Below are 12,617 nucleotides of genomic sequence, written 5' to 3'. Positions count from 1 at the left end.
AAAAAAAAAAGAAGAAAGGACTAGAAGAGACTCAAATGCCCTTTACAATTTAATGCAAGATGGTTCATACTCAACATAAGAAAAACTGGGTCAAAATTAGCCAAAATAATCTAGTCTCAGACTACTGTGTCAATCCTGCTCACCATCACAACACAACATCAACAAAAAATTAACTGAGGTAACAGGTAGCACAACGGTAAGTTGTCAAAAAACAGACCTCATGTTCATGACTGTTAACAGACTTGCAAAAGATATCTGCCAATAAACTGAAACTTCTAAGCAAATTATTTGTGAATTTCACATAATCAACAATCACCATAGATCACTAAAGGAATAGTTTAAGATTTTACAAGAATCTGACCAGAAGTCCTAGCATAATATTAAAAGCCACACCATTTACAGACATTTTATCCTATACTGCTTCTAAGTCTGGGTTCAATGTTACAGGAAATATAGATAGGAAGAGAAAAAAATGGCCAGATCATACCGTTATCTTCCCAAGGAACTACTGCATTTTACAAGGAGCTTTTTGATGCTATGAACTGGAGGAATATTTGAGAACACAGTTTTGAACAGAGGCCTAGATTACTACGGATCTTCTGAGCCTCACAATCCTGTAAGGGATTTAGTCCAACATTTTCATTTAAAAGATGAGGAAAATGAGATCAAGACAAGTTAAGTGACTTCCTCAATGTAATACAGGTAGATAATAGGACTCAGGTCCTCTGATTCCTTCCTTGTATTTCTTAATGCCAGATTACACATTATATACTAACTCCACTGGTTTTTCTTCTAAGAAAAAACCTTATAGGAACATTAGAACACCCTAAAGTCTTTTATTGTGGGAGCAGTTAAAAAAAAAAAAACTTTTGTAGGATTTGATGTCCTTCTATAGAAAAGGAATAAAGCAAATAGGGGGGGCCAGGCTAGAGGGGAAAAAGGAAGGTGGGGGATAAAAGGGCCTTCTTTATCTCAAAGCTACAAAACTGCATTTGAATTCAATCTAGTTTTTGTTTCCACTATAAATATAGCCAGCAAATATTGGTTGTGCAAATTACAAATGGGAGAGAAGGGGAGAAAAGCACTTTCTGAGGCAGCAAGATAATGGGCACCCCTACAAAAGTGGAACAGAAGGAAGCAATGTCTCCAGCCACCTACTCAAGGAATTGTGGTTTGGAGGTTTTGTTTTTTAATAATAATAGCTTTTTATTTTTCAAAATGCATGCAAAGATAATTTTAAACATTTACCTTTGCAAAATCTTGTGTTCCAAGTTTTTCTCTCTCCCTCTCCACCTTCCCCTTCCCCTAGACAGCAAGTAATCCAATATGTTAAACATGTGCAATTCTTCTAAACACATTTCCACATATATCATGCTGCACAAGAAAAATCAGATCAAAAAAGAAAAAAAATGAGGGAAAAAAAAAACAAAAAACAAGGAAGCGAACAACAAAAAAAGATGAAAATATTATGTTATGATCCACATTCAGTCCCCATAGCTCTCTCTCTGGATGCAAATGGCTCTCTCCATCACAAGTCTATTGAAATCGCCTTGAAACACCTCACTGTTGAAAAGAGCCAAGTCAAGAAATTGTTTTTAAGAAACAAGTTCTTAAAGGATCACAACATTTAGAGCAAAGCCCTCGGAGATCATCACATCTCACACTCTCCTTTTAAAGAAGGGAAATCTGAGGTACTGGAATTATTTCAGAGTCACATAGAAGGTAGCTAAAATCAAAGTTACAACTTTTTCAGCCTCACAAAATCTTTGGGTGATATGGGAGGGTACAGCTCATCTAGATGAGGGATTAAGGAACAAAGAGTTTAAGTGATTTAGCCAGAGTCACAGGAATTAGTCAGCAGTGGTGGAGCAGCAGTATCTAGAACAGAACCCAGCCTTTTGGCCTCTCCATTCAATGCTTTATTATCCATGTCTAAATAGAATGAATGCCCCACAATCATCAGTAATCACTCAGTCCTGACCCAAAAAAAAGTCTATTGCCATACAAGGTCAAGGGAAACTCAGCAAAGTTCACATGTTCCCCTCTTTTATTTCAACATAAAAATTTGAAAAAACAGTCTCATAATCTTAGCAAATTCTTCAGCATCTTCCAAGAGACTAAAGTGGAGCTGGAAGAAATGGCTTGCTACCTGATCACAAATCAACATTTTTATCTTATAAGAGTCTGGTTTACTTGTTTGCTCTATACCTAGAGTTTCTATTTCTGCTGCCTGAAGTGTTTTTGTTGCTGCTGAGATGAGAATGGATTTAGTTGTTGAAATCAAGAGATGGTACAGAGATCAGGAACACTAATTAAAGTCCCAGAATGCATTGCATAAAGCTAATGGCCCCTCCAAGAAGGCCTGTGAAAAGTACAGATTAAACTAGTATCTAAAACAACTTCAGTTTGTTTAGGCCGATATATTTGTCACCCAGCATGATGGTAATCACAAGTCAATTAATGAACAATTCTTTTAATGTACAACTTTTATTAAGTTCCTACACTCCTAAAGTCGGACAGGACTTAATTAACTGTACATGAAAGTATAATCATGAAATTGGAAAATAAAACAATGCCTTCTCAAGATGAGTTTACATTCTAATATAAAAAGCAAGCTTTCATGCAGTAACCTCCACTAGATAATTAAGGGTAATTGATGGGCAGAAACTGTAGTATTACTGTCTACAGATCTTTAAATCTAGCAAAGGCAACTAGGTGGTAAAGTAGACAGAGCTGGACCTGGAGTCGCTCTTCACAACTCACTTGCTATTTTCTTGGCAAAGACAATGGAGTGGTTTGCCATTTCCTTCTCCAGCTTATTTTATATGAGGAAAAACAATGGCAATCGACTTGCATAGAATCAGACAACTTAGTTTCTGAGGTCATATCTGAACTGGGAAGTTGAATCTTCCTGACTCTAGGTCAGGTACTCTATTCACTGCACCACCTAGCAATCTCAATAGATCAAACAGAACTAAATTCAAATCCAGTTTCAAAATTACTCCCTGTGTAACCCTCAGCAACTCATTTAATTTCTCCCTGATTCAGTTTCCTCATCTGTAAAATGAAGATAATAGTAGCAACTACTATTGTCCCACAACGTTGTAAGGATCAAATGAGATAACTATCAAATGACATGGCAAAATGTTTTTTAAACTTTCAAGTGGTATTTAAATGCTAACTACTACTATTATTTTTAGGTTTTCTGTTCATAGCAGAATACTTGTTGAATGAATATATTTAAATCTCAAACCAAAGGAGAAAAATTATTTCCACTAAACCTAAAATATTAAATTTAAGTGGACTTGTCAAACACTCTTCTTTTTATTAAAGAATGTTTGCCCTAATAATGAAAGAAATGCAAATTAAGGTACCATTACAGTTTTACCTCACATCTTTTAAACTGGCAAAGATGTTTAGAGGGGCTAGCAGAAAAGTCACACTAATTAATGCACTACTGATGAAGTTGTGAATTGATCCAGCCAATATAGAAAAGAATCTGGAGCTATTCCCCCAAACTCACTAAACTTTCCATATTCTAACTCAACTATACCTCTGCTCCAAGGAGTAAGAGAAAAAGAACTCATCTATAGAAAAATATTTATAGTAGTTCTTTTCATAGTAGCTAAAACCTGAAAATTAAGGTGGTGTTCACCTATTGGGGAATGTCAAAACAAATAGCCTTTGAATGCAGTAGAATGTTTTTGTGTCAGAAGTGACAAAACAGGCAGTTTGTAAATGGATGCAGCAAAGTAAATAGAATGTAAATTATATGTATTATAAAAATTTTAAAAACAGCTTTAAAAGACTTCAGAACTGATCAATGCAATAATAAATGAGTCCAAAGAAGTGAAGATAAAACATTCATATCCTGCTAGAGAAGGAAAGGACGTACAGAACAGAACAAGCCATATTTTTTTAAATTTTTTTGTTTTATTATTATGGCTTTTTATTTACAAGATATATGCATGGGTAATTTTACAACACTGACAATTGCCAAGCCTTTTGTTCCAATTTTTCCCTTCTTTCCCCCCACCCCATTCCCCCAGATGGCAGGTTAACCAATACATGTTACATATGTTAAAGTATAAATTATATACAATAACAAGCCTTATTTTTAGACATAATTAATGTGGATGCTCATTTTGCTGGACTTATGAAAGTTTGTTTTGAAAGTTTGTCTTCTTTTGAAAACTGTTTAACTGGGCGGGTACAGTACAAGGCAGAAATAAAAAATTATATAAATTAAAATGAAAAATAAATTATTAGCTAATTATTCATTAATTTAAAAATAATAATTAATAATTTCTTTCCTACCTGAAATATTTGTTTGCTTAAAAATATAGACTTAGAAATAAAAGAAACTTGAGAGGCTATCAAGTTCAAACCTCATTGCACAGAGCAAAGTAGAACTTAGAAAAGTAATTTGCCATAGTCAACAGATAAGAAACATTGAATATGTACACTAATTCTGATCATTTTAATTTATTCTTAAATTTCATTTTTTAAAAAATATATTAATTTAATTTATTTTATTTTATTATGACCAGTTTTGTTTTAATGGGCTGGCCTAAATTCTAAATAAATGACACTCTTTATATGTTAAAAAAAAAAAAAAATTTGCTTTAGAATTAGGAGGACCTGAATTCAAATTCAATCTCAAATACCTACTAGCTGTGTTACCTGGGGAAAAGGTAACAGTGATAGCCACTATGTAGAGGTAATATAGCTATTAGATGTAATTATGATTTCAAGCTCCCAGAGAAACAGAAGGGATGGTTAAAGAAGGGGAAGAGGGGGGAAAAGATTATTTTTTAAGTAACTGGTCTACTTTATATGTGACTTAAATGACAAAACATACCTTAACCATGTTTTTGCACAAACATCTTATAAGAATGTTACCCACTAATGCCCACATTAGCAGGCCAATTACCAATCAACAACCACCATAAAGAAGATTTCTACTTTCACTTTTTCTTCCAAAACTAACATCATTTTTAGAAACTTTTACCCTCGAGGCAGCAAACATTTGACAACTCTGGCTCATAAATCCCTTCAGACAATTTCCTTATCACAAATGTCAGTACATGGCCTGGAGATGTACAAAGTCTTTTCTTAGTCGGTACTTAGAGACTTATGCAGCCTCTGCTATCTCCCCCCACAAGACACTCACAAAATGACACTCTCAGATGAGACACTTATTACTCAGAAGAGAGAATAACAGTTAAGAAAACAGATAAAACTAAAATAAATCAGTATCACAGCTGACAACCTTTCCCAGGAGCTACTTCAAAATGCTTAGGATCCCAGATTCAAGGCCAGAAGCAACTTCAGACAAGATTCATCATAGTTAGCTCCCTTTAGAGGGGCTTAATTTCTATTTCTAAAACCAAACTTAAGACTATTTCAACAGTAGTTCATGAAGAAAGCTTGTTCATAGATCAGGTTGGTGTTTACTCTCTGGATAACTTAAGATAATGAACAATCTGTCAAATAAACAACATACACACACAAAAGCATGACACTGAACTACAACACTGTAAGTAAGGTAATTTACCCAAGAGGTATCTTGATCCTGATCCCAAGACCAACATTTTCTGTCCTGCTTCCTCACACACATACTATTTCCACCAAGGAAATCTGATATACAGAAAAGAGAAAGTGAGACAGAAAGTTCCAAATTCTAATCCTTACTCACTTCTCCTGAAGAGGTCAACTCTACCCCATCTTTAACATGCAAATCTAAACTAAGATAGGTTTCCAGGTAGAGGAAGCATCACTTTGAAATTTCAGATCCCCTCAGCTCCAGAACTCTTAAGCCAATTCAACTTGAAATATCTAGGTGACCCCTAAACCACGATATAGAGGCCCTAAAGTCATCAGCAACATCTACAAACTGGAATAAAATCCTGTCAAACCTGCTTTCAAACTCAGAAACAAATCTCCAGGACTAGGCTAGGCTAGGTCTTCTATATAGAGATGATCTAGATATATTTAATACATTTTTACCCCAAATTTATTTTAGTTTTATTCAATGGAATGGTATTGCCTTTTTAAAAGTAGGAGAGGTCTAAGCAAATACTATTTCCTTTTGGAATGGCTGAATCCCACTTTGCACTATTCCAATACCACTAGCCCTACCTATACAGTAGAGATCATTAAATTCTTAAATCAGAAGGGACTGTGAAGTTTATTTAAAAATGTACTGAACACAGTAAAGAGCCCTGATTTAGCATCAGAACATCTGGATTTGCATTGTATTTCTGCCACTTACTTGTGTAACCTTGAGCAAGAAATCTTTTTTTTTTTTTTTTTTTTTTTTTTTTTAGGATTGCAATTTCTTCATGTGTAAATAAGAGGCTAGTGGAGGCCTCTTGCAGTTCCAGATCTTATCATACATACTAAACTTTGTAACTAAAAGAAATCATTATCCTCAGTCTCAATTTCTTTATCCTGAAAATGATGCACTAATCTATACCTTACTGAGTATGGTATGGAAAGCCTTAAATTGTTAGTCTGAAAGCCCTAATTATTATAGTTCAACCTTTTCATTTTCATTTCATAAAAAAGGAAACTAGCATAACCAATGCCAACCCTAGAATCTAAATTAATTTAATTTTTTTTTAAATTGAGTTGCCCTACAATTTTCCAAACTTGTCCTCCAGAAGTCCCCAGCTTCTAAAAAAAGCAAAATTCATAATAGTTCACATTTAGATATCAATTTACAGGTTACTAATAGGTACAGTTATTTAATTCCACTTTTCAGATAAACTAACTCCCAGAGTTGTTGGGAAGGAGAGTGCTTTGTAACCTGTAAATTGATATCTAAATGTGAACTATTATGATTCAGAGCCGTCAAGATATTTTAATCAATCAATACTTCGAAACATTCCAATATATGCCTACAGGCTGTGCTCAGGGCAAGGGAAAGACCGAAAAAAAAACAACAAAAGTCTCTAAACTCAAAGCACTTACAATCCAGGAGAGAACACAGTGGATTTTAACCCAGGTCTAACTTCTAGTCTGGCATGTCAAATCTAACACAGAAAAGTTGTTAAATCTGACTCAAATTGTACCTTTTCTATACAAAAAAGAAAGGGGGGGGAGTTTTCTGGCAAATGGTAAAAGTATATAGGAGGTGCTTAACACGTATCAAATCACTGCTTCCTACTCTTTTTCCTTAATCAGGATTTTAGTGTCACTTGCTCAGGTCCACTGCTATTGAGAGATGCGGGGAGAGAGGTAATGGAATGGAGCCAGAGACAAGCTTATCTATTTTTAAAACCTCACCCACACTTTCAAGAGGAACACACTGTCTGATTCGAGTCCTCCCACCCCGCATCACCTTCTGCTATTCAGCAGGGGGAATCTGAATACCGGAGCCTCCATTTCTCGGTTACTTGCCTGACAACAAATATTGTAAAAGTCAAAACTAATCACACACATACACACACATACAGTGGTAAGAAACGAGCAGGGAAAAAAAATGAAGAGAGCACCTCTAAAACAAGAAAAGCAGAACAGAGATTCCACTTTGCAAGGACCCTCCAACCTGGCTTTGGAGCAGTGATGCAAAGCAGTCCTTGACAAGGGACACGCTCAAAAGTTCTGGCTAGACCCTGCTGGCTAACGGAGGGTTAAGGGTGAGCAGAGAAGAGGATCCGCGTTCTTTGCAAGTGCATACCAAACGGGTACCAGAGGTATCGCTTTCCAGCTCCCCTGAAGGGCTGCATTGTACCCGAGGCTTGCGCATTCCTTATCGGGCTCGGCAGATCTTCCCCTAACACCTGTGCACCACACACAGCCACCCACAGGGGCAATATTTACCTCTGCACGCCAGTGTTTCTAAACTGCTGCAGAACTGTTGGTAAACAACGCGACAGCCCGCAACGAAAGCCTCCGTTCCATCCACGGGGGCTCCCCTCCTTACCTCATCTAATTGTTGCCAGCTCGTAGCATTTTCCCCAGCTTCCTGCCTCATTACAATAACCTTTCCGCAGCGGTCTGCCGATCCGAGCTTGCAAGGGGAGGGGGGGGGAGGGATAAAAAACCCGCAGCATCGAGGCGATAACGTCTCCTAGAAGGGACCCGACGGCCGCACACCCCGACGGCCCTGAGCGGTGCATCTCGTGCCCGCGAAGCTCCCCGCCCCCGCCCTTCCCCAAGCCCAGGTCCTGCTCCCCAAGCCGGACCCGGGCCAAACAGACGCACGCCTCCCAGCACTTACTCTTGAGCGCAGAGATGAGGGTTTTCCCATCCTTGATGAGCTCTTTAATGAACTTGTTGGTCTTATCCAGCTCGGCTTCATGAGACTTCAGCGTGTCTCGGAACTGCGGGCTGTCCAGGCAGCAGTCGCTGAACTCCAGGGCTGGAAGTCCCATAATCTCCCCCAAGCGTGGGGGAGGAAACCCTCCCAAGGACAGACTGGTCCGGAGATTTCCCTCCCTCTGCTCCTCTGCGCCTCGAAGCTCTGCGCTAGCACCCTGCACCTCTACGTCCTAAAATCAAAAAGAAATGCACAGTGTTCTGCTTCCCCAGCACGCCCAGCGCAGCCGCGGCCCCGCGGGGAGCGCCCTGCGCCACCTCCTCCACAGGTGGGGCTCGGGCTCTTTACAAGGGGCGGGCAGGACCCCGGGAGCCGGCGGGGAGCGAAGAGCAGAACGTGGGGTGCCGCGCGCTCCGCATCGGCCGCAGCTTCAGAAGACCGGGAGCAGGAGCAGCCGGGAGCAGGAAGAGCCAGCGAGCGAGGGGGCACTCCTCATGGCGAGCGGCGCACACTGCAAAGCCACGGGCAGCCCCGGAGCAGCCCAGCACAGGTCTGCTGCCTTCCCTTCCCATTCAACGCGCCGTTGCCTGGAGCGCCCTCTCCCAGCCACCGCCGCCGCTGCCGCCGCGGTCTGGGCCTCCCGAACCTGCTAGCCATGATCTCATCTCGCCGGGGCCAATCAGGGGACTCGCGCCCGCCCGGCCCATGGGCGCGCGGGGAGGGCGCGGAGGAGGGGGTTCCCTGCCCGGCGCCGGGAAGCCCTTCCGCGCGTGGGGTCCAATCAGCGGCCAGCTCGCGGGGAGTGGCCGGAGCCCGGGGAGGAGAAAGGGGAGAGGAGGGGTCCTAGAGAAGTGGAAGGAGCTGGAGGAAGAGGAGGGAGGGGCGTGGCAGGAGTCGGAGCTTTTTTTCCTAGTCAGAGCACTGAGCTCTGTGTCGCTTTTTGCTCTCTTTACTCATTTCTTGAGCAAAGAAGCTGGTGCTGCAGGGCAGCGCCGTGGGGAGTACTACGACGGGGGAACGGCGTCCTGGAACCTCGGGCACCAGTCTTGCCCTCGGGAAGGTGGTGCACCCCACCCCCAACCTGCGCGGGGGACTCCAGTGGACCTCCCACGCGCTTTGCTGAGACTCGAAATAAAGACGCCTGCCTGCCTGATTTATTGCTTGGGCCCGAAGGCTCCTCTTTCTCGCTGCTTCAGCTTCCGAAGGGTGTGACATTTACCTTCCTTCCTCTCCTGACTAGGTAGAAGAGGATGTAAGAGTTCAGGCTCGGGCACCTGAATGACCTCAGAGGGAATAGGAGGCCGCGCCTCCTAAACATTCAAGCCTTGTAAAAGTGAAGGCTGTGCCCTTGACCTTTGACCTGAAGCCCTCGTTGTCCAATTTGGTTCCTCGTTTCCGGGAGACGGAACCATCCCAGTTCAGAGAATGTTGATGCTGTAAGAATCAAACCCCGGCCTAGACCTCTCCTTATTGTCTTTAATCACACAGTGATGAAATGGCAGATCCAGGGCTCACCAATTCCAGTGTTCTATCATATATTGTTTTATCTGTAATGGGGCCGGGCAGCAAAATATAAAATATGGAGAATCCTTGTAAAAAAAATTCACCTTCATACAGGTTATTAGGAACTATTACATGGGGCCCCCTCCCCCCAAGCACACATTTTTAAATCACCAGGAACTCCTATACATTGAAATAGGATGTAAGGTCCTTAAGAGCAAGAAGTGTTTACCATTCATTTTTTTTGTATCCCCAGAATCTTCCACATAGTAGATACCTAACAAATACACGCGTATATTAAATTATGTTGAATTGACCTTTCAGAGTGTCAGGGGGAGCACTAGACTAGCAGTAGTCCCGAAAGTTGAACAAGTACTCCTCCTTTGGCAATGGGTGCTCTTATCAATAAATGAGTTAGAGGAACTCTAATGCCAATCAAGTTATGAATGTAATGGAATACGATTATGCCGTTAAGAAATTAAATATAATAGCTAGCCTTCACAATAGTGGCTACCATGGCAGACACTATGCTGAGGACTTGACAGACATTTTCATTTGATCCTCCCAGCAATCCTTGGTGCTATTATCCCCATTTTCCAGAAAACGAGGCAGAGTTTAGTGACTTGCCCAGCCCAGGGTCACGCGACTATTAAATGCATGAGGCTGGACTTGAGCTGATCTCCTGTCTCCAAGGATCAGCGCTGTCTCAGTGTGCCAGTTAGCTGCCCTACAATCTTTGTACCAGTGCAAATTTGTTTGATAGCAGGAGAGTACAATGAGTACAGAATGCTTAATTGCAGCCTTTCAATAGTTAGCTATTCCCTCATTTGTTCAAAAGTGATTTTTTTTTTTTCCGGGTCCATGATTAGCCATTCACTTTTCTCTGACCTTAAGGGAGGTTAGGTAGATAATTATATATATGTATATATATAAACAGTTAATACTGGAAGTTTATTTAAGAGTTACCACAAAAGATTTGTCTCTTTCTGCTGTGTAGAAGTGGGGTAAGAAAAGGAGGGGAATTTGGAAGCTTGATACAAACACTAACAATGACCTTGAGTCAACCTTGAAAAAGGCAGGAAATTTAAATGTTCTGTTGATTTCATCTTTGGGTGAGTTTCTTTTGTTTGGTTTGTAAGGGGTGGTGACCTTGACTCTCAGGGTTGTTCCTGTCTTAACAGTTACCCTACTTAACTTAGAGGAAGTTGTTTTTTGTCTCTACTACGTGAAAAAAATCATTTTTACTGGTTCCATACAGGTGGTCAGACCAATAGATTTCTTGGAAGTTTAAAGAAATTACTATGTGTAATTGCTGCTCAAATATCCCCTAACCAAAAGGTTGAAAATAAGCCAGGGTTGAGTTCTCTGCTGACTATATGTTTGCTTTGCAGTTAATTAAGAATAGACATGTTCTTGGTGATTTTTTTTTTTTTTTTTTTTTTTTTTTTGCTTCAGGACCTTAAACTTAATTCACAATCTGTCAGTTAGTTGTAATCCTATCTGGAAGTAAGAAAATAGAGCAGATGAGAGCATAGATTTTGACCTAGAAGGGACCTCAGAGGGCATTTAATCCAATCCTTTCATTTTACATATAAAGAAACTGAGAATGAGAGTCTAAGAAATGACTGTCACAGATTTTACAAGCCAAGCCAGGCTGTTTTGCTATTCATTCTCTTCTATCTTAGAAATGTTCATTATGCTTATAATTGGTTTTTTTTTTCCTACAAAGAATTAAGTAGCACGACAGAAACATCTCTTCAGTTTTTAAAATACTACATTTTCTATGAGAATACCAGGAAAGTATTCATTGTTGTTGTTTAAGCCTGCCAGACTTTTTGTGACGCCATTTGGTGTTTTCATGCCAAAAATACTGGAGTAATTTGCCATTTCCTTCTCCAGCCCATTTTATAGATGAGGAAACAGGAAAATTGGGTTAAATGGCTTGCCACACAGGCGGTAAGTATCTGAAGTTAGATTTGAATTCAGATCTATCCTTATTCCTCAAATGGTGCTCTCTATCTGTTGTATCACCTAGCTGCCCCTAGGAAGGTGTTCAGAAGGCTCCAAATGAGTTTCTTGAGTGGACCAAAACTATGCAAAGACTAAAGAGATGAGATAGTGATGGGATTTTGCCACCAAATGTTAGGGTGAGGGAGTGTTGAATCTCAAAAGTGTATTGGGATTAAACAGTAATGTCAGGAGGTATTTCCAAAGAATTTGTGGGCTTACTTGCAGTGGTCCTCAAACTTTTTAAATAGGGGCCAGTTCACTGTCCCTCAGACTGTGGGAGGGCCCGACTAGAGTAAAAACAAAAGCTCACACTGTCTCCGCCCCTCAGCCCATTTGCCATAACCCCGAGAGCCACATAAATGTCCTCAGCCAGCCCCATCTGGCCTGCGGGCCATAGTTTGAGAACCCTTGTTAGACTGTCTCTAAATCCAGAACCAAAGCAGGCTACATCCAGGGTTTTTAGCAAAAAAAAAAAAAAAAAAAAAAAAAAAAAAAAAAAGGAGTTTTAGTAATTAGCAAGGTGAAAGAGAGCTGAGTTCCCTAGTGAAATTCACAATTAACCAGGGGAAAGATGCCATTAAGCCATGGCAAGTTTCCTAATGAATCTGCAACTCCATAAGGCCTGATGCCATTAATTAGCAGGCTAAACTAAAGAAGTTTAGCAACCTAAAAAGAGTTAGCTATGACAAGGAGAGACATTCCATAAGGCAGGCTAAAATCCTAAAGAAGGAATTTAGAGGGGCTTTAACAGTACTACGGTAGTAGATCTTTTATAGGGAAGAAATATAACCTCAGAGGTTGACATCATGACTTTCTGACAGGATACTGTAAACTGTGGAGT

At 40.3% G+C, this 12,617-nt stretch overlaps 1 protein-coding gene across 2 annotated transcripts in view; it reads right to left on the bottom strand.

The window, feature by feature from the left end:
• Positions 1-8,855, bottom strand: part of ARHGAP26 (Rho GTPase activating protein 26) — a 542,258-nt gene extending 533,403 nt beyond the window's left edge. Inside the window, exon 1 of one of the 2 annotated variants that reach the window (XM_074291699.1) lies at positions 8,228-8,855. In XM_074291699.1, the coding sequence (XP_074147800.1) occupies positions 8,228-8,381 (154 nt within the window). In that variant the 5' untranslated portion in view covers positions 8,382-8,855. The remainder of the gene's footprint in view (positions 1-8,227) is intronic. The other variant, XM_074291700.1, reaches the window with a different exon arrangement.
• Positions 8,856-12,617: the final 3,762 nt, after the last annotated feature.

The sequence above is a fragment of the Sminthopsis crassicaudata genome, chromosome 2 (assembly GCF_048593235.1).
Source record: "Sminthopsis crassicaudata isolate SCR6 chromosome 2, ASM4859323v1, whole genome shotgun sequence".
NCBI classification, from domain to species: domain Eukaryota; kingdom Metazoa; phylum Chordata; class Mammalia; order Dasyuromorphia; family Dasyuridae; genus Sminthopsis; species Sminthopsis crassicaudata.
This window is presented reverse-complemented; position numbering and strand designations above follow the sequence as displayed.